At 47.2% G+C, this 22063-nt stretch overlaps 1 protein-coding gene across 1 annotated transcript in view; it reads right to left on the reverse strand.

Annotated features, from left to right (window-relative positions):
• Positions 1-453: 453 nt before the first annotated feature.
• The window catches only part of CACNA1I (calcium voltage-gated channel subunit alpha1 I), an 88425-nt gene continuing 66815 nt past the window's right edge, over positions 454-22063 (reverse strand). The window contains exons 22-35 of the mRNA XM_075752200.1: positions 21687-21776; positions 20499-20691; positions 19252-19403; positions 17556-17665; positions 16814-16947; positions 15993-16063; positions 12468-12546; positions 11770-11891; positions 10696-11034; positions 9916-10062; positions 5508-5624; positions 4956-5124; positions 3882-4078; positions 454-2052 (exon numbers count right to left, since the gene is read on the reverse strand). Coding sequence (XP_075608315.1) covers positions 1351-2052; positions 3882-4078; positions 4956-5124; positions 5508-5624; positions 9916-10062; positions 10696-11034; positions 11770-11891; positions 12468-12546; positions 15993-16063; positions 16814-16947; positions 17556-17665; positions 19252-19403; positions 20499-20691; positions 21687-21776 — 2622 coding nt within the window. The 3' untranslated portion in view covers positions 454-1350. The remainder of the gene's footprint in view (positions 2053-3881; positions 4079-4955; positions 5125-5507; positions 5625-9915; positions 10063-10695; positions 11035-11769; positions 11892-12467; positions 12547-15992; positions 16064-16813; positions 16948-17555; positions 17666-19251; positions 19404-20498; positions 20692-21686; positions 21777-22063) is intronic.

Below are 22063 nucleotides of genomic sequence, written 5' to 3' on the forward strand. Positions count from 1 at the left end.
CACTGAGCAGGACTCTGTTCCCAGCTATGCTGATGCAAATCGGGAAGATGCCAGAGGATGAAGTTGATGCTGGAGAGGAGGCAGAACCACCACCAAGCTGAGGATGTTCTTGTAGGGTCTTCCCGCTGGGACTTGGAACAGGGTTAGCCCTCAGCCAGGGGACTGACTGCATTTTGTGTTGTTGAAGCCCCCTTTGCTTTTATTTGTCTTTTTTAAAATTCTAGGGTTTGTCTTCTTTTAATATATATAGCTATAGATACAAAAATAACAGATAGGTTTCTCTAGAGATGATTTTTGCACCTTTGGGCTTCTAAAATAAAGTATCACAATTACTGCAAATGAAAGGGGGAAAAGTTCGATTTCCTCTCCCCTTTTTACCTGCCCCTCCCCTTCCACCCTGCCTCTCCCACTCCAAATTTCTCCATGTATCTCGTATTTTTTTTCCATTAGCAGTTTTCTTTCTTTGGAAAATGAAAAAGACAAAAAGAACAAAACAACAACAAAAATATGCCACGTAGCCTCCATCCCCTCCTCCCATGAGCGTGCCCGCTGTGTTCACACATTCCCTTCAAAGCAAGGCTTTTCACCTCAAAAGGCTTCCCGTGCTCCATGGCTGTTTGCTTTTCCCTGCTGCCGGGGCCAGATTTTCACCTGCTGTAAATCAGCATGAATCCATCTCAAGCCAGAGCTCTGCTGCTTTACACCAACAGAAGCGCAGAATCACGTTTTGCCAATTTACGCTCGACCTGAAGATCTGGCCCACAATTTTTAATGTTTGAAATGGAAGCATGGACAATAAGGAAGTTTCCAGAAACAGGCAAGGCAAACCCCAGATGCTCTTAATTTGCTGCTCACCCTGATTCCCTTCCCTTCACCCCCACCCTTCTTGTTTGGTGTAGCACCTCCTTCAGCCCGTTTACTTGTTCCTCCTTAGCACTTCCTGAAATTCATATACTCTCGGTAAAAAAAATAAATAAATCAATCTCTCTATATATGTATATGTATATAACTAAACAGCTGCGACGCGGCAGTCACCTGGCTGGAGGGTCCCATCCCTCCCAGCCCCATGGCCTTTTCTTGTCACTATAGTCTCTGCAGTGATGGTCCAGGTCTTGCCCTCGGGCAGGACTGTTCCCGTATTGCTTGCACTCTCCCACGCCTCTGAGGTACGGTACCAGAGTATTTATTCTATATATATATATATATTTACGTATATATATATATTTATAAATTTTTGTTTGCCTGGTTCTTTTTCTTGCAAATCCTTTGGAACTGCTGCTGGGGAGAAGCTAGAGAGACATGCTCCCCATGCTGGCGGCCAAATGCTCCCTCCCTGTGCCCCAGGGACCCTCATCTGTTCCTCTTGCTGACTCCGCTGCCCAGCTCCAGCTCAGATGGGAGTGGGGAGCTGCGGTCCCCTGTCCCCAGTCTGCCAGGCCCATCCGGCTCCTCTCCTTCCCCGGGCGAGGGGGTGTCCTTGCAGAAGTCCGTCACCCAGGAGGGCATCGAGAGGAAGCCCCGGGGGTCAACGGTGTAGAAGGGCTTGGTGTGGTGGGCGGTGGGGCGGCGGGGCGAGGGGCTGGCGTGGAGGCTGCTGGTGCTGCTGCACTTCTTCACCAGCGTCAGCCCCGGTGGCGGGGGCGAGAAGAGGGAGGTCAGCGAGAGGCTGCTGAGGGTCTCCGAGGGCTCACTGTTATTGCCGCCCCCCCGCAGGCTGCTGCCCGCCCCCTCCTCGTCCGAGGGGTCCATGGAGTCGTGGTGGGTGCAACCGGGGCTGGTGCTCCCGCCGCTGCTGTGGCTGCGCTGGTGACGACAGATGCTTCGCAGGCTGAAGAGCCCCCGGCCCCGCAGGCTCCGGCGGCGGGAGGTGGGGGAGAGGGGGGCTGCCAGGGGTCTTTGGCTGCCGGCAGCTGGCATGGGACACAGAGCCACCGGGAGGTCCAGGGTGCACTGGGGAGAGTCGCTGAGGTTGAGGCTGTCCTCCAGCGTGGTCTGCAGGCTGCCTGCTGAGCTGCTGCTCTGGCTGTCCAGCGAGGTATCGCTGTCGGGGGCCTGGGGACCAGGAGTGTGAAAACACAGTTCTCAGGAAAGAGATGGGCAGGGGGCAATAGACTATGCCTACTTTTTTTTTTTTTTGAGTACTTTGGGATGTGAAAATAAACCAAAATTACAGAAAAAGCAGGAAAACTCCAATTCCTCTCTCACTCTCATCTGCCAGGGAGAGCAGATATAAACCACCTGAGCAAAGCTACAAAGCACCCAGCCATGCAGCTTGCCCAGCCTCCCTTCTGGAGGAGGAGGAAAGGATCAATATTTTGAGCTCTGATTTCATTCTGCTCCAGGATGAATCTTCCCCTCGCATGTGAAATGCTCCACCAAAGGAAAGGAATGCTGTGTCTGTGAGCTCTGCAACCCCTGCTGCTGGGCTGTGCCTGACCACTGGTGGTCCAGGAGGCAGCGGAGCCAAGGTTCCCTGTGGGTCTTCACTCTTGGCTTCCCTGTGAACCTGCCACACGGGCTGTGGACACATCAAAACCATCAGCTGGTCAGAAGTCAGGGGACTTGCGTACCTAGAGCTCAGGCTCTGTACATAGACTGCCTCTCATTAAAAAATCAGCAATGTTTGGGAAGAGAAAAGAGTCCTCATGGTTCTTCTGACCAGCACTAGTGGCAATGATGGTATTTAGGGCAGAAAGGCAGGGTCCCCTTCCAACAGGAAGGAAAGAGCCTTAATTTCCTTGTGTCAGGACTCAGTTAAGCTGTTTCTCTTGTTCCTAGGAAATTGGTCTGTGCTGTGAGATCATTACTGGGACACAGCACTGGGAATGGATCTGGTCTCCTGAAGCACAGCTATTCAATACAGTCTGTATCACATAATCAGAAGTTTACCAATTTCTCCTTCACAATAGTTCAGTACTTTTGCCCCAGTGGTATGGCAGCTCCAGAGCTCTTTCTCTTCATGTCTAAACTTATACCAGAAGTTTCAACACCACAACTCAAGCGGCCTAAGCTTGAGGCTAAATGTATCCCTGGTGAATTTATACACATTTGTATTGTGCCAACAGTGTCTGTCACATAGAACTGGAAAACATATGATTTTATTTTTAGTTTTTAGTTTTTCTGGAATAGCGTCCCTGTACTCCTCAAACAGGAATTGTTCAGAGAGTATCATCCAAGAACAGTAACAAGGGTGTCTATTGGACTTTCATGTCTGCCGCTTCTGCTCTTCAGAGACATTTGATCTTCCCTCAACAGTTTTATTCTTCTCTTTCATTAGTGAGGAATAGCTGCCTTTTCAGGAAGAGATAGCACCTTTCTGGAATGTAAGAGCTAAGTGGGCAGGGGAAAACAGCGAGCTCAGGGATGCAGTGTGTGGATGTGGCATGAAGGGCTATGGAGGAGGTAGGTGGGGAGAAGCCTGTTCCAACCAAGCAGGTGCATGATCCAGAGTCATGGTGCTACGAGGAGCCAAGGTGGCTGTGTGGCTGCCATCTCCCTGGCTCACACTGCAGCTGCTGTGCATGCAGGTGTCTGCGGTGCACTCAGTGCAGGGGACCCAGGGGTGAGTGAAAAGGTGATGTGATTTCATCTTCGTGTGGGGCTAGCAGCAGCCGTCAAACTATTTTTTGATCCAAAGTAGAAGAATGTATGATTTCAGGGGGTGAGAGCTATACAACACCCCTTTGCTACACAACCCTCTTTCCTCCCCAACCCTCCTGCACTCTGCAGTGCACTGTGCTCCTCAAACAGGTTAGATCCAGGTCACCCAGCCCATGACCTGGACCTCTCCTTCATTCGTCCTCCTCCCTGTTCAGCCCCTGCTGTTTGGTTGTGATGTGAAGGATCAAGCTTCCCTAGCAGAGGGAAGCGAGGGTCCTCACCTGATGAAGCAGCGAACAGTTCACACTTGGAGATCTCAGTGATGCCCATGAGCCTTGCAGAGAGATCTTAGGAAGGTTGCGTGGACATGAGGCTTTCTCAGGCCCTGTCTGGGTGGCAGAGATGGCTGGGTGGAAAAATTCTGCTGGTACAGGTAACAGAGGACAAGACGCACCTGGAGAGAAGGGGCTGGGAGGGACTGACAAAGTACCAAAAGAAATGGGGAGAAGAACAGAAACAGAAAAATAATGAAGTTGAGGAGGTCTCTGATTTGATGCCTTTGCTGCTGTTACACCAATGGTCCTGCAAGTCCAGTATACGGAGGATATGTAGTAACACACGCTCCTGCCCAAGAAGCCTCAGTCTAGTGTTCACACCATGGGTCTCACTTCCCACACAGGGACCAAAACCTGCACCAGACCCAGAAGATCTAAGATGGCTTAGAGCCATCAAGCAATAGCCCAGTTTGCTTCTCCTGTTGCTGCTCTTGCAGAGAAATACTGAGCTGTAGGTCCTTGATTCAACTATGTCTCACTGCCAGAGGACTTTCATCCCAGATTCTGCAAGGCAAGGGATGAGTGGAGATAAACTGGTGGTTTGGGAAACCTGGGAACCACAAGAGGCCAGAGCTTGCTCAAGAGTAGAACTGGAGCACTTCTACCAAGGGCAGACACGTATTACTTTTACCCTGAACCTGCACCTGAGGAGCCGGGTCTCAGGTGGCAGCAACATTTTACCATGCTGAGTGAGCACAGTTCATCCAGCTGGCATGTTAGGGGACTCTGTCCTCGCTCTTCTCTGACCATGCACGGGTGCACTACTGTGAATGGGAATCAGCTCTTTAACAATGCTTCACATATGCAAGTCTGAGGGAGGATATAAGATCTAGCAGCAAAAGAAGGTACTGCTCCTCATTCCATTCCTGAAGACTGGCAAACTCAAAGTTAATTCTTGGTTAGTGTAACCCCACATCACATTAACTCCATTCCTGGCAAGAGGGAGGCAGGAGAGAGGCAGATGACCTGAACCAACCCAGACATTCAGCAGACCTGGAGAATGATGAAAGCCATGCTCACCTTTGGTACTATCATGCTTTAGCCAAGACTGGACTGAGTTGAAAGGAGTTTTCTCCATTTCACACAGGTAACTGTCTGGGTTTGTAGAGCTATCCGCACTGGATATTGGGAGCAGGTGTTCCCCCAGATCGCCTACCCCACTGGAGTCAGGGCTCTCCTGGCCATCCTGCTGGAAAAAATAAGTGAGGACAAAGCCTTGTGAAATTGAATGGCAGATGACAGAGTAGACTTGTCAAAGCCTCAAGAAGGTCTGATTCTGAAGATACCTTCAAGCTAGCTAAGAGATGCTCAGGTTTCGAGCCCAAATCCCCTAAATTTCGGCTCATTCAGAGGAAGTTACTGACAGTAGCGAAGAGACCTTTCAAAACCATATATCCTTTTTTATATCCTCAAATCCTTCTCCACAACATGTCTTTATGCAGAAACTCTTGAAAAGTGACCAGAGTTTATATTCCTCAGCAGTGACACTTGGATGAATACAGAGCACTTCAAATGAGCAGGAACAGAAATACAGCACACAGTGCAACATGCCCATGACCACCCGGGGCTAACCTTGATCTCCTTAGGACTCAGCTGAGAAGTGCTGCGATTGTCTGACTCATCTCCTAGAAGGATGGAAGAGGACTTGTCTGAGTTGAGGGATAATGCTTCCATTTCAGCCAGCTGGACCTGCAGGAAGGGAAAGGAGCTGTCACAGGTCATGCCTAGCATCCACATCTCAAGCAGTCACACTGTTTATGGTGGATAAGTGAGAGCCTGTAGACCCGAGATCAATTTTAGGTTATATTCCTTGGATACATCAGGTACGGCCTAACCCAGACCTTGGCTGGCAGGAGAATCCACTTTTTAAGGAAGGTTGAACATATGATCTGCAAGCAGCCCATCGCCAGTTCATGCTCCTCTAGTGCCAGAATTGGAGGAAGGAGTCCTGAATCTGTCCCAGCGATACGGCTGGCACAAGGCCCTGCAAGTAAAGCCGGGTGGGGAGAGGGCTCCCTCAGGCCGACGACAAGGCAGTCTGCTCTGCTGAGGGATGAGGAGTAGACCTCTCTCCGAAGGCGCCACGGACAGCCCTGCTTAAATGTGAAGGTGCTTTCATTCCAGGGATAGTCATGCCTCTCGCAGTCCATGCCAGTATCATGCTTTACATATTATCTTACCTTCATCACTGAAACCCTGTTTCCCTCCAGCTTCCCTGTGTCTTCCCTCTCCCCTCACCTCTAACCTACCCAAGACCTCAGCTAACACCATCTCCCATCCTGCTCTCCATCCCTAAACTCACCCCTCCCGCCCACTCATATCTGTGCTCTCTTGCTTTCTGAAACCGTGTCTGACCACCACATCTTTCTCATCCTTGAGCCTCATCTCCACTTCAGTTCCATGCCTGACCTTGCTTCATCTTTTGGCCTGTTTCATACCATAGATGTCCCTCTCCCATCCTCTTTGCTCCAAGCTTTCAATTCCCCTCTGCCTGACATCTCTTTCCCACAATACCTGAAAAGCATCTCCTTTTTCTAGTAGCCTAAGCAACTGCTCTGTCCCTCCTGTGCTTGGCTTTCTGTCACTGGTCACTAGAGTCCCACTAGTTCCCACCACCAGCACCTGACTCTTGAGAGCTATACTCTGGGTTGTCTCAGTCTGGACAGCTTGCTTCCTGGCTATTTATCTTGACCTCCCCCGTGTTTGTGTTTGCAAGAGGCAGGTACAGCTTTTGTGCTGTAAGGGCACATGGAACATTTGGAGAGATGACTCCTTCGAGCTGGGAGTTTAGTGGCTTGTGCCAGTGCCAGAGACTGGAAGAGGATCCCTCCATCCAAGGGATAATGCACTTTGAATAAACAGGATGGAAAGCCAGAGCTGGATTTAAATAAAGGGCACAAATGACATCCTTATTTAGGATATTATTCTGACACAGGAACACAGTGCTGTTCAACCATGAAGAGAGCCCAAAATCAACAACTGCTGCTCAGATCGCGGACGCACCAGAGAGCCCACAAAGAAGTTATGTCAAGCATACGACACAGCCACCAGTCAGCAACTACTTGTGTAGAGAAACACAGTCTTCGTTCAGTCCCACTTAATGCGTGTACTCATCCATTACTCGCCTAAGTGCTTGTTACACCAGAACAGCCTTACAGCTGTGCTTGTAGAGACACGAGCGTGAAATGTGATAACATCTGCGACTACCTTCTCCATCCATAAAAAAAGGTTTCAACAAAAGCCAGAATAGTCTGTTCTTCACTGAACCGCTTGCTCACAAATTCTGGCCACCCTGGGACCTACACAAAAAACCATAATCATCAAAGTAATGAAAAGATAAACTGCATGTGTGGCAACACTATTCACCGCTGCTCACTGGCAAACTCCTGCCACTGGCTAAACACACTATCAACCACCAATACACAGATGTCTAACTGTCAACCAGCCCAAGAGTGAAAGGATAGTGATGACAAGAGAAGAGGTTAGCAGTATGAAAAAAAAAGTTTTGTTCTTATAACTTCCCTTACTGCAAATTTTTAAAAATCTTCTGACTAAAGATGAGGAACGAAAAACTTTTAAAATTGTAGTGGAAAAAATTTTTAAAATTGCAGTGAGGGGAGAAGAGGCTGTTCACTAGGAGCATAATCCATGAAAACTGCCAGGGACATCAACCTGAAACACTGAACCATGCACACATATCCCTTAGAAAAAAACTACTTGCCTTAAAAACAGAGCCATGATTACAAAAATTCTTCATTGTACAAACAATTTGTTTGATAATAAGATGCCAGCAGCATAACTGGGAAAGATGGTGAGCACTTCTCCTCAATGCCGCAAAAAGCACATATTAATAAGTTTGAGCATATGTTTAAGTGTTGTGCCCATCCACTGTGCTCAGCATCTTGACAGATTAAACTACAAATGAAATGGGAGTGAACATTTTTGGCTAGTATGTGATTTTTGTCACAAGGGCAGAGCTAAGGGTGATTTGGCAGGCAGCAAGTGTACTATTTTGTTTGAATACACGTATATTGAATAGGACTAGATAAAAACTGTTTTGCCTATAAAATTTGCTGTTGATTGCTTCTGAGACAGTACAATTCTGTCTGTGTATACAATGGACATTCAGATATGTTGATGTACCAGAGTACATCCTAATTTAATGACTATGTGCACTGCTTGTGTTAGTGCTGGGACAAGCCTAGCTGTGATCCATGCAGTGATTTCCTGTTGAAATTTCCTCAGTGTTTTTTATACTATGAAATATGAAGAGAAATTCATGATCAACTGTGACTTAAAATCCTGAGCTGTAGTTTTGATTCATATGATCAGAAATAAAATATCTACATTTTATTACTAAAGTTATTCCTGCAGATATAAATAATTTCTTTTCAATTTCACATTTTAGATGTATTGAAATATCAATTTTGAAAAATAATTTATGGCTCTGTAACAGCCATTAGAAAATATGATCTAAGAATAATTTTTTGGTTGTGATTATTCTGTTAAACTCTTTGCCGTGGCTTGCACTTGAAGAATTTGCTGCTTAGTTTCCTTGCTGGGAAGGTAAGAAAATCTGTCGTTGTTGCCTTCATTCCTAGGCAGGATACTGAAGACTATCTGGAAGGTTTTCAAATGCAGCAAACTAGCTGCAAATGACTTAATTTTGGGGTAATCATGTCTTAATCATGGGTAGAATGTCTTAGAAGACCTGATTTTCTGAGAAGGCTGAGGACCAACTGCTGAATATAAGGACTCGGGTAAACCAGTGGAAATCACAGTTAATTGAAAACTAGTTATCTGGCTGCATTAATGCAGCATCCATTTGTGAAATGTTGCAATACCGATAAACTACACCAATGTTCGCATTTTGATACTTTCAAAGGCAAGTTATGGGAACAAACAGATAGCTGAAAGGCTGAAAAAACTTAGAGCGTCAGAAGTAGCCATCCGAAGCCAAACAAAATATTGTTTTCTTCAAATATGGCTAGAGTAACCTGCCAATGAGAGCTCTCTTCCCAAGTTTCCCGGTTTCTTTATAAGCAATAGAAATATATCAAGTTAGGTATAAGGAAGGAGATGGTGAAGATTGCCACTGATGTACTTATTTACTGTCAGATATGCTACTGTTACAAGTCTGACCATGACCATAGTGCTTACATACAACAAAATTATTTCAGAAATAAAATTAATTCTGCTACTCACCTAACTTCTCCCAGACTACTTTGCTCCTGAAGTTTCACAACCTGGAAAGACTAATTGTGTAGGAAGTAGTTTTCCAAAGCATCTAACTTTAGAAGCACAAGTCTAAGCCATTTGGCATCCTGCTCTTAGCAACAACCCATTTGTCAGCTAACAGGTTCTACATCAGAAGAGAGACTCTCAAACTTTCTCAATGGGCCCATTTTTATTTAGTTTTTGCTCAAACTAATTAACTGGTTTTCACCACAAACCAATCCTCGCTCACAGACGGTGACTCCATTCAACAAGGCATTTAAGCATGTTCTTAATTCATCAACTGCAACAGGGAACAAGCAAGCACATGTTTAAAATGAAGACAAAACACATGCTTAAATCTCCTACTGAATTGCCCCTGAGTGCTGTCATTGGCGTGAAATCCTTTGAGTCCTCCGTACAACATGAGCTTGAACCTCTGCCTTTCTTGCAGAATTGAACACAACAAGAACTGCCAGGACACCTTCATAGTCATTTCTCTACAGCTCATTCAGTCCCTCCTGACCTGTGTCCTGGCACATCTCATCTTTCCACCACCTCAAACATCCCCCCGTGGCTAAGGAGGGCAAGCCTGTACTAGAGGCAGTATCAGCAATTCATGACAGATGACAAACACAGGTCAACAAACTCTCTGTCTACACAATCTACAGCCAGGAGCACACATCGGACGACCTGCGGGCATGTGGGTGTGAGTGTGCAGGTCTTGGGGGGAGAGTCCCCTCACGCATCCTCGTACGCAGGTTACCTCTTGCTTGTCATGGTTACACTTCTCGCACATGGCCGGCGAGGAGTAATGATGGAAGACGGAGCCCGATAGGTTATCGATGATCATTAACTCCCCGTCGAAGGAGTCCTTAATAATTAAAGAGACACTGTCCAGCCATAAGTTCTCCTAGGGGACAAGAAAGGGGGGAGGATGGGAGAGATCATTTTAAGAATGCCGAGGTTTTTGCTTCACAGTTTTATGTGAATTTGGGGCTGGGTTCTCCACCCTGACTCATCTGGAGCAGCACCTTTTTTGCAGGTACCTGCACAGGGTCACTGGGGGAGCATTTGCTTCTTAGGGTGTGTAAAGATGCTAGAGTTCAATGCAAAAAGAAAAAAAAAAAAAAAAAAAAAAGGAGGGACTGTCTTCACTTACTGTCAGTGCACCATGGCACTGCTCACACCTCCCTTCCAGCTCTGCTGGAGTGCCTCACTCTTGATCTGCCATTTCCCCTGCTCTCTTCTCCTGAGCTCCCCTCTCAGATTTGCTCCTAACACACCTTTAGTTGATATGCTCCATCTCTCTTCTGCTGACCCTCAGGTTCCTATACCGTGATGACAATGAACACGACCCACTGTTGTCACAGCCTTGTCCCCACACAATGCTACCAACTTAAAAGTCTACTGCTGACAGCAAACCTCTCACTCTGAGGTCGAAGAGTCTATCTGGTACTGCTAAGTCCTCAGTCATCTAGGCTGCCCAGCTTCTCCCCATGGCTACTTGCTGCAGTCTGGCTGGTAAGTTCAAAGGTGTACTCACCTGTGCTGGAGAGTAACATCTCATGCACAGATGTCCTTCAGGATCTGTTCTCCCACCGCCGCCTCCTGTTCCTGCTCCTTTTCCCTGTCCTGAATTTGGGGAGCCTGACTTGCGGGAGCACAACCCATGTGCAATTTCCAGCTCAATCTCAGCATCCATCTCTGCATCCTCCTGGGCCTCCTTGTTGCTGTCGTCGAGATGTTTCATGAGCACAGCTACCACCACATTGATGAGGACAAACTGGGCTGTGAGCACAAAGCTGACAAAGTACAGTGGGGAGATGAACTGCAGGTTGCTGAGGCAGCTCCGGTCATCGTGGCTGCAGTCACGCAAGGTATCCTTGAGGGGTTTGAGAGGGAACGATGGAAGGAAGGAAGGACTAAAGTAAGAATACAAGTATGGCTGCTCTTTCTGTCAAAAAACACTGATGCCAATGAAAAGAACAGGGCAAATGTTTCTATCACCCCACACCCTCTGGGATCATGAGGTCCTCAAAGAATCAAGGACACTATCTGATCTTGCACTGTTTCAGAGCAAATATGTCCAAAGGCATACAGAACAAACTACTTCCAGACCATCACATGTTGCTGCCACTTTAGCCACACACGTGAGCAAGAACAAAACTGAGCAGTCTGGTACTGCCTTCTCCCACCTAGACTCAAAAGCACTGTATGTGTTCAAAGAACTTTCTCTCTCTTCTCCTTTAAAAGAAGGAAGTATTTATTTTGGATTGCCCTGGTAGCTCTGCAGATGGGTGCCATGTCCAATGCACCTACATTCAGCTTTGGTAACAGGCCTTATGACAGTGGATATTCCCTTTTAGCCTGGACAGTCTTCTTGTTCCTCCCAAGGACAATTTGCACTTTTCCCAGCCAGACGTCTGTAGGATTAGGTGAGCCCAAGGTCTGAGTTACCATGGTGGGGAACGAGATTCTGGCCCAAGCAGGGACCTTATCTAGCAACCCAGCTCCTGTGCTCCTTCCATTTTCTAGCCCAAGCACTGCTGAACAGAGCACACATCATAATTTCTCCTTCCCCACAATAAGGACATAAACACCCCTGAGGCCCAGTTACCTTCATGATCCCATTCCAGTTGTCGCCTGTGGACACCTGGAAGAGCGTGAGGAAGGCCATCCCAAAGTTCTCAAAGGTGGCATGGCGGCTCATGCCCTCGCAGGGGTTCTCATCATTGCATACTGAAAGGAAGGGAATCACAGCTATCAGGAGAGGACACACTGCCAGCCCTGAGATCAACAGCAGGAACTGGGGAAGGGGACTTTAGGCTTCTCACAGTCTGGAGACCTCAGGTAATGGCCTCAGCACCCTGCCTAACACTTGGCTGTTGCCCAGCAATACAGAAAGATCCCTGATGGCCCAGACCTGGGATACCAGGCAGTGTAACTCAGTTGCTCAGGGAGATCTTCCCAACATGTTGTGCTGCCTTTCTTCTTGATCAGTATTCCATAGCAAGAGACATAAATAAGCCTTCCCTGAGCTTTTTGTGTAATCTTGAAGGCAGTATCAAAGTAGGCAGTGCAGAAAAAACCAAAAGTTTAAGAATGAAAGAGAAACCAGACACTTCTTTTATTTTGTTGGGCTGTTAGGACAATAACAATTTAGAGGGAAATTCATCTCATATCAATTACTCATAAGGGAGAATAAAGGCCACCAAGTAATTCAGTCCCTTTATTGAATGAGTACTGATTTTGAGAAACCTGAGCTTCCCAGCGGGTCTGTAGCTCACACTGGAGCATGGTCTGCTTGAGACTTACCCAATTTTCCAAAGAGCTCCACTCCTAGAGCAGCATAGATGAAAAAGAGGAGCATGAAAAGCAGTCCGAGGTTTCCCACCTGAAAGCAAATGGCATGGTCAGCCAGCCTCAAAGCCTATTTCATCTGTACAGGCAAGTGTTTCTATCTTTCAAAGCCTGGAGACAGCAGCAAATTCCCAGTCTATAAATGTAACCAAACAATTGCTCAACACTTGGGAAATCACCAGTGATGGCTCCAGTTGCAACTAGACTTGAAGGATGCTTTTTTCCCAGTTGCATCCACTTCAGCACAAGCTCTGGCCAGGGCTGACTGAAGTGTGCAGTTCCTGGGCCAGGTGAAGACAAGCACACAGGATCAGGGGCACAGAAGGCGAGGCCAGTTTGGCTGGGTGAAGGACAAGCTATGGATTATAGCATAATAGGTCAAAGCCTGATTTCTGGGCCTCCAGCAGCCGCTGTTTGGAAACCCCGCAATGCGAGGACTGCTCCTTCACGGTGCACAAAGGCAGCAGTGCCACCAGCAACATGGGCACTGCCCCTAAGTCCTCGCTCTCCCGAATCACTGCTTGCCTCTGAATGTCCTGCCTCCCAGCACATGGGGCAGCTGGGTTATATATGAAGTTCAGGATGGGGGGTTTGGAAGAGATTGGTTAAACAATAACAGAAAATGCCAGAAATGGTTAGCACACATCGGTAGAGCAAGAGAAGGCAGGGAAAAATTAAAGGCCTAACTGGTATATGGGCGTTTTTGGAAAACTAAACAGTATCTGGTCTGAATGCATGTGGTCACTGGGCCTTTGTTAGGATCATCCACTTCAGGAGTCTAATTTAGTCATTGCAGCTGCCGTGCCATCCAAATTCAGGAGAGAAATGAATGATTCAGCCCACCCACTCCCCTGGCATGCCAGATCCTGGTTTCCTACATACTTAGTGGAAGAAATTATTTCTGATGACTAAATTGGACATCATAGTAAATGCTCTGAACACACACCACTGGGTCTGCATCTACAGGGCATTAAGAAAAAGGAGTTAATAAAACTTAGCTAAGGGCTAAATTTTCAAAGGGCTCTTTAAAATTAAAGCACTAGTCACTATTAAGAATTGTTGCAGTATAACAAAGACAGGAAGGGAATTGAAACAGGACAACTGGAGATGCCTTATATGCCATTAGCAAGCCAAAATCCCTGATGTGAGTCTGTGCTCTAGGAACATAAAGAGAAAGGTCGAAAGGAGGAAAAAGCGCAAGGGAAAGGACAGCTTATTTTAAACTGCTTCTTTTGGCAAAGCCGATAAATCTTGGAGAATAATATTACAGATAATTCAATTGTCCCCTGAAGACTCAGTGTATAAAATATGGAGACTAAATTCAATCTTTTAACAGTGAAACTGGGGGATTTTAGCCCTGCTTTAAGTGCAGATTTTTACACAACTTTAACCATGAAGTGATTTTTGATCCCTCTGTTGTATAACTTTATTAAACAAAACCAATCTGTTATAGAAGGAAGCAAAAGCCAATCAATAGGAAGTGGATTGATCATAGGCTTTGATGCAGCAAGGACTAAGCACTACTAGGTATTACCTTCCTGACCTTTAGACATCTGCTTCTGAGGGTTTTGTGGCAGATATTAATGACCTCCAGAAGACCTGACCTATCATCTTGGTTAGCAAAGGACCTGTAGGTGAATGTGAGAGAGAAAAGCCAGAATGTATAAAGTATGGAATAATATACTTGTGGTTTGTGGCTAGGACTTGACAGAGGGCTCAGAGGCCTGAATTGGCACCAGCTGTGCCTTTTGCTATCCTAAGCAAAACACCTCGCTCCGATGACTCGGTTTCTCTATCTGCATGACAGGGATATGAACATTTCCTCCTCCCCTATTTATTCTTTATATTTTGGGGGTAGAAGTTGAGTGTCACCATTTAAGTACAAATATACTGCAGAGTCCTCTTACTGAGGGCTTCTGGGTACTACTTCAGCCAGCTCTTAATATCTCTGTGTTGCATTTATCTGGGTTGCAGAATAAGCATGACACAGACATGCAGATGCTGGATCTGGAGACCTGCTCCAATCCAGATCCTCACCTGAGCAAATCAGCTGTTGTAGCTCCTGGAGTGGAAAAGAGCAAGGTGCAAAGAAGCTGAACTGAGCCAGCCTGGGGCAGTAGAGCTAAAACTAATAAACGTTACTGGCCCAAAGCTGCCTGCTGTAAGAACACCCTTAATCTCCTGTTCTTTCCATTGTCCATTGTATCTCAGCCCCCGACTATCCTGGATGACAATATTATTATATATCCTATATATGAATTATATTATTAGACAACAATACAAATTATTATTGTATAATGAAAAGCATGAGAGATTCAACAGAGCACAAGACCCAGGAAAGATCATGCTGTTTCTCCCTCGCTTTTGTGCCACGAGATTCCCCTAATTCATATTGACATTTATTGTCAACAACATCAGAAGAAAACTCCTTGGGTAACTACTCATGCTGTTTTCAGATTGATTCTCAGCTCTGCATCACTCACGGAGACTGGCACATTAGCTGATAAATCAACTGACAAATGCCCGTGCATTTTGATATCATGCAAGATAGCTGCCTGCTCAGGGCCTGCCAGGGGAATGGTCTGATGTATGATCAGCAGAGCCACTTGGTGCCATTACTCCTTGCTTAACAATTCTCTCTGGAGGATCCGAAAGGAAGGAGACCAGTCTCCCTGGCTGCTCATCCATCACGGAGGATCCTCACAGTGGGCTTGAAGACTGTGTAAAGCACCGTGTCAGCATCTCATTCAGGAACAGCTGCCGCTCACAGCTCATGAAATCCTTCTGTCTAGCTGTCTTGTAGTAGACACTTAACTGCCGGCTGTGTGAGCCACAACAGAGTGCGTCACTGCTTCTCATACATGAGAGGCTCAAACACAAAGGGATGCGGGAGGAGAAGGGAGGAAAAGAAAGCAGGAAGGGGCAGGCACTAGCTAAGAAAAGGAGTGACAAGAGTGTGAATGAAAGAGAGGAGGGAAAAAGGGGGGAATGTGGGGAAGGGTGAGAGGGGAAGAGATGCAAAGACCTCCTTTCCTCCTGAAATGGTTGCCAGTCACTCTCCTCTTCTTATGGAGAGGCGAGAGAGCAGCTGGGGACTAGCCACAAGTGGTAGACACTAGCTAGACATGATGGGAAGAAATCTGTCCTTATCCATGAATCAGGCCTTACTTCATTCACCCACTGGAGAACAGAGACATGAGGTGAGCTGTACCCCTGTGATGACATGATAACCAGGACAACATCTGTCTGAGGAAAACTGTACCCACATGACTGACATGAAAACTTGGACGTCACCTTCAGGCAGTTACCTGCACAACACAGTAGACACCACCTCGGAGACTCCACAAGAATCAATTCTTTGGAAAAAGGGTGCATGGCAGAGGAGTTGGACTAGATGACCTTTAAAGGTCCCTTCCAACCCAAACTATTCTGTGATTCTACGATAGAAGAAGAGTCTTTGGGGTAGCTGGTCTGTTTTACCTGTGGCAAGGCTTGAACAACTGTATCCAGCAGTGCCCGCATTCCTGTGGCCATCTTCAGTAGTTTCAGAACTGCCACAACAAACACAAGAGAAGTGTCACTCAGGCTGAGCTCAGAACATCCATTCTTTGTGTGGCTTACTAATGGCAGTAGCACAAGACAGATGTCATGTCTCCCCTTGCCCTAGAAAAACTGTATTACCCTCCCTGGCCCCCTTCTCCCTTTGCCCACTTCTTTTGACTGTACAACCCCAGTGGTTCCTTCTCCTCCAGTGCATTTCCTTCTTACTAAATATTCTGTTTCTGCCACCCATACCTATAAGGTTACTTCTGCTTCACCCAGACAGTCTGGCAAAGAGTTCTCTTCCTCCCAGCACTGTGTATCACAATTCTCCCTCTGTTCTGATATTTCACTCCATCACTTTCTCTTCCTCCAGCCACCATCTGTTAAGGCAGCTTAGCACATCTTGGCCACCACCAGGAAGATTCAGTCCCCTCCCTGTGCAAACTTCAACCTGCTTGGTGGCCCCTTCTCCAGACACCACTGCCATACTTGTCCCATAAAAGAATAACAGGGATAGTTCAGCTCTTGCATGACCTACTCACCCTTGTGGCCCTGCACCTCCTGTTAAAACCACCGCATCTAAATGCCTGGCTTAAGGAATCCAGAAAGTCTTAGCCTCTAGGCTGTCCTCTGTCACATCCCCTGCCTCCCTCCCAGGGCTAGGGACAGGGGGAGACCAAGACTTTACAGCCGCTGCTCCATGAGTCATGGCACCAACTCCCCACTCCACCCCCACTTCTAGCCAGTGTCTCTCTCACCCCGGGCAATGCGCAGCACCCTCATAATCCGGATGATAGTGGGGTTAATTGGGAGAGCAGCATTAATTTCAATCTCTTCCAACGTGATGCCCATGACAGACAGCAGCACAATAGCCAGGTCTAGCTGGTTCCACCTTAAGAAGAAAAATTGAAGAGAATAAAGGAAGATGGAGTTTTTCCATTTCCCTGAAAAAGAAAGTGAATTGTCTCCACTTTAACCTAAATATTTCTTTATGTATGAATTCAAGGCCCCACTCTGAGTCAGTCTATATGGGCTTTTGCAGACAAACAGAGATTCACTTTGCACACACCCTGAGCAGCCAGAGGCAAGCCAGCCTGATCTGAAAGCATGGAGCTGTGTTACTATGGTGCTATGCTTTGACTAATGGGCTCAGCTTTTTATGGCCTTACTACTTAGAATCAGCTTCATTATATACGTTCTGGTTCAGCATGCTTCCAGTTTGCCTCAAGGACAGGAAAAAAATGTCTCTCTCTAGCCCCACCTTCTTTGCTTTCTAGCCTAACCAGCAGATGCCAACCAAGAAGCAGTTTTTGGACAACTCTTACTATTGCCTAGGCATTGCAGCTCATGCAGGCTGAGACTAGGTCCATGCTGTGCAGAACTGGGAGGCAGTCAGGGCACTCTGCTACCATGTCATGCTCCAGATAGGGATCTATCCTCAAGACCTCCACCCCAAATCCAGTTGCCCCACAGCCACGGTTGACATAACCCTCTGCTCACCTGTCTTTGAAGAATCGCCGCAGACCAAATGCCACCAGCTTGAGGACTGCCTCCAACACAAAGACAGTGGTGAACAGGTAGTTGCAGTACTTGAGGGCGGTCTCCAAGGACTGCCAGCAGAAAGAGAGGGTAAAGAATTGAGGCAAAAGCAACATCAAGAACATAACCTGTGGGGAGACTCTCCTGAGTGCCAGGAATTCATGATGAGGTCCCCCATGCCTCCCACCTACTTGAATGCTGAGGCTACCTACTAAGGGCAACCGTCAGCTGATCCCTCTACCCCATGCTGTTCTCAGGATCAGTTACTGCTCCTTTCTCCTGTACTGCTCAGCATAACAGGGAGGCGAGGATAATGCACCAAGTACCATCAGCCTTCTCCTCTGCCAGTAGCTCATGCCACCATGTCAATGGCACTGGCATAGCTATCAACCAGAAGTGAGGCACAAAGGTTACTCCAGTTGTGCATATGTTATCGCTGATGGGAAGAAACCCCTCTGTGCCTTGGTCCGGGGCAGGCACACATCATGCTAGCATTTGGTGGCACTTTGTACTGGAAGTGTTTGAAGCACTTTGGCAAGATTCTTTAGCACAGCCTGACAGCAGGCTGGCATGGCTGGACCTGCATTCCAGGGGAACTAGCTGAGAAGTAAGGAAAAGGAGTGACTTGTTCAGGAACAAAGGCCTGATGTGAGGATGACAATAGATAAAGGTTGAGAGTTCCTACAGAGTAAAACTGGGCACCATCAAGGGCAAGATGAAAGGTGAGAAGATGGGCAAGAAACAGAGGATACTGGAAGTAGATTTGAATGAGGACAGAAAGATTCAGTTCCCAATCAAAGTCTGAGCTACTTAAGACAGCGTCTGCTCAGGCACCTCAACCAAGGGTCAACCAGGGTTGAGCTTTCACCTCAACCAAGGTTCTCCTGAAGAGAAAATTGAAATGTCACTGGGCAGATGTCACGATGAATGCTTTGTCTACACATGGAGGCAGAAAGCTCCTTTGATACGTGCAGCATACATTTTTTCCATCAGAGGCATCTAGAGCTTTGCCAGGAACACTGAGAGTGTTCCAACCAAAGTACAGAACTTATTTGGCCTTGAAGGCCCTTTGTGGGGAATCAGCCCTTGCAGCTGAGAAAGGCTCTGCTCAGTGCTTTGTCCCTGCAGATTCTCTTATGCAAAAAAGGTGGCTTGGTAAAGACATCCTATGCCATGACACACAACCAAGCCACTCTAGTCCTCTCAGCTCAGGCCATATGGCAGGAGGATTGGACTGACATTTGGAAATCTGATGCAAGGCCTAAAGCTCCCAAGACACTGCTATTTCCATCACTCGTCCTGTTAGGATCCAGGGGAACATACAAAGCAGACCAGAAAGCTAAATTTGAGTGACCCACATACCCACTTAATATAAAGCACAGAGACTTAATTGCACTGTGCTTTCTAGGGACCTGACTCTTGCTTAGAAACCTTATGTTTATTGATTTTTATGGATAACTAGTGTTTGAGTAGGGGCTACCTTTCTGGATATATACAAAACTCTTCACATAACTTTGCCTACTACATTAACTCTTTAACTGTATTTTTTAGAGACACTCAAGTGTCCTACCTATTCTGGTGGGCAGTAGTCATCAGAGAGCTGTAGCAAAATAACATAATGACTAGAGGCATGACTTATTTCCATGATCTCACTCACCACAGGTTGGTTGTAGTGCTCCAAGGACATAGTGACCACGTTGAGGCAGATGATGAAAGTGATGAAGATGTCCAGATAGTGGCTGGTGCAGACCGAATGAATAAGGAGGCGTATGGGGCAGTACGTAGCATAGTACGGCAAACGCTGCGCCTCTTCAGTGGAAAGAGGGAGATGGGCAGAGTTAGGAAGCAATTGGAAGAAAGAGAGAAATGGGTAAGAAACACTGAGGAGGGAACAGGGATAAAAGTGGTGATAGGTGTTGAAAGAAAAGGAAATGTCAGCGGGAGAGAGAAAGAACAGAAAAGCATAGGTAAAAAATAGGGGACATAGGAAGGAGGGGAAAAAATGTAAAAAAGAGGAAAGTAGAAGCGGGCAAAAATAAGTAGAAAAAGGACAACGAAAGGAATGCTAGAAAGAAAATCTGTTAGTCTATGTTTGGGCAAATGGTGCTAAATCAGCATTTCATGCCTCGACAAATTAAGATCACAAATGATAAAAGGGAGCAGATGGTTCCAGGAGAGGCCCCAGGGTGTCACAGGAGAGGGGAAAACTGGAGCAGAGGAAGGGAAAGCATGCCCACGGACTGTGAATGGAAGAAAACCATCAGTCTAGGGTAGTAGGGATGATTTCCAGGGGTGAGTATGTTGTTGCAATTTTTGTCTAAAAGTAATACAGAACAGGATGGAAATACAAGGAAGAGGGCTTGCTTCACCCCAGAGTGTCTGGGACCGGAAGGAGTGACACTGCAACATTGATGGAAAGAGCCAGGAATAAAACACAGGAGTCTTCCTCTTTTTTTTCCCCTCCTCATTCTTTAAATTTTGGTTTAAACACAAAGGATGGCCTGTCCACATCTTCCGCCAACCACCAGCTGGGTTGCAGGAAGCCCAGATGGGACTATCCCAAGCCCCGGAGGTGTACTGATGTGTGCATATCCTGTGTCAACAGCACATGTCAGCAGGTGCACAGGGGTAATTTTGGCACATGTTATCTCCCAAGAGGCAGGGTTCTAAAACCCGAGCGGCTTCCCCGGAGTCCCAGCAGACCTCGTCAGCCACCCCTCTTCCCCAGACCACCCCGGTGAGGCGTGTAGCAACATGGCAGTGACGTGGGGAGTAAGGCTGAGAGTGCAGCTACAAGCAATGCATTTTGGAGACTGGTCCATTGGGAAAGAAAAAGAAGAGGAGAAGGTTTTTCTCAGAAAACCTTGGCCTACGAACCGACCAAACACTTAGGCTGTGCCTTACTCCTTCGCTTCTTCTCCAGGCGGCGCAGGCGCTTCTCCTCCCGCCGGCGTGCCTCCTCAGCCTCCTGGTGCTGCCGGCACTTGTGGAAGTTCTCCACCACCACTCCCACGAACATGTTGAGCACAAAGAAGCTGACGATGAGGAGGAAGGAGATGAAGTAGAGGAGCATCCAGGGGTTGTTGTTCGTCACCGGCTGGTGGAAGAGGGGAGAACAGAGGCGGTCAACCAGTTGGATGCATGGTGGTATGGAAATGATGGGGGTGGGACCTGCCATGGTGATTGGCTGCTGGGGAGGTGGGGAGGGCATATGGAAATCAGGGGAGTGGGCTGGGAAGAGCTGGAGCTATAGGCAAGGCAGTTTGTGATTGGCTGACTGGATTTTGGCATCAGCTGGCAATTGATGGAGCAGGTGGGAATCAAGGGCAAGGGTCCACCTACACAGAGTCACCTACAATTCAGGCACAACAACCCCAGCCACAGGTCGAGTACACCACCAGTATGTGGTAAAACAGGTGGTCCAGGCACCTGGGAACACCTTTGGCTTGAGGGCAAGCAGAGACCACATCCACACACCACCAAAATGGCAACGAGACTGGAATAGAAATGTCATTCAGGCTCAGAGAGAAAGGAGGCCCTGACTTTGACTGGGTTTCCTGACAAAAAGCCTACAAAACCAACAGTGGTGCACCTTGTGCAGAGGTTCAGAGGTAAATGGACCATCAACCCCGAGGTTCAAGCCTCTGGTAGTGCATCCCATGGCAAGTGCCTACACTGGACATTATCAAGGTTGTTGCCTTAGCAGTAGAGGAATGGAGTAGGCAGCAGCCTGACAGTCCCTGCTTTACAGGGTATTAAAATAACCATCTGTGGGCCAGAAGGGAGCCAACCTGCCCAGAAAGGCACATATCATTGTTGCTCCATCATTACAAATAGATAAAGGCCTGCTGTGAGATCCAAATTGAGGGTGAGAATTACTACAGACACCCACTGAACAGCCACAGCTGCACCTCCCTGCATAGACCAGGCGTGACTATGGCCCCTTGAAATAGGTGAGCAAAGGATTCAGAAGGGCCCTGGAAGGGACTCTTGGTTTGAGGGAGGTGTCTGAAGCAGGATGTTAAATCATGCTTCTGCCTTACTAGCCTGAGGAAAGTGAAGAAAGGTCCTTTTACAAGGAAGTCATCATACCTGCTGGTCAACAGCTACAGCATCTAGCCCATTATACATAATATTGACCCAGCCATCCTTGGAAGCCAGAACAAAGAGGGACATCAGAGCCTGCAACATACAAAGCAAAGCAGATGTGGAGCAGGTGCATCTGACAGGCTGGGAAAAAAAAAAAAAAGTGGGTTTATGCTCTAACACACACAACATTGAAATACTCTTTCTGCCTGTGTCTCTGCATGCATCAAAACCTGCTCCTTCCCCTGTGGAGCTGGGGGGGAGACAGGAAGCCATGTGCAGCCAGACCCACCAGAGCAGACAGGTTGTGAAGAACATCTGCTTTGCAGCAGGACAAAAAAGAAAATCAAGCTCTCTGCTGCCACCACTTTTCTTTCCCCCAC

Source organism: Balearica regulorum, chromosome 1, assembly GCF_011004875.1.
Source record: "Balearica regulorum gibbericeps isolate bBalReg1 chromosome 1, bBalReg1.pri, whole genome shotgun sequence".
Classification (NCBI taxonomy): Eukaryota; Metazoa; Chordata; class Aves; order Gruiformes; family Gruidae; genus Balearica; species Balearica regulorum.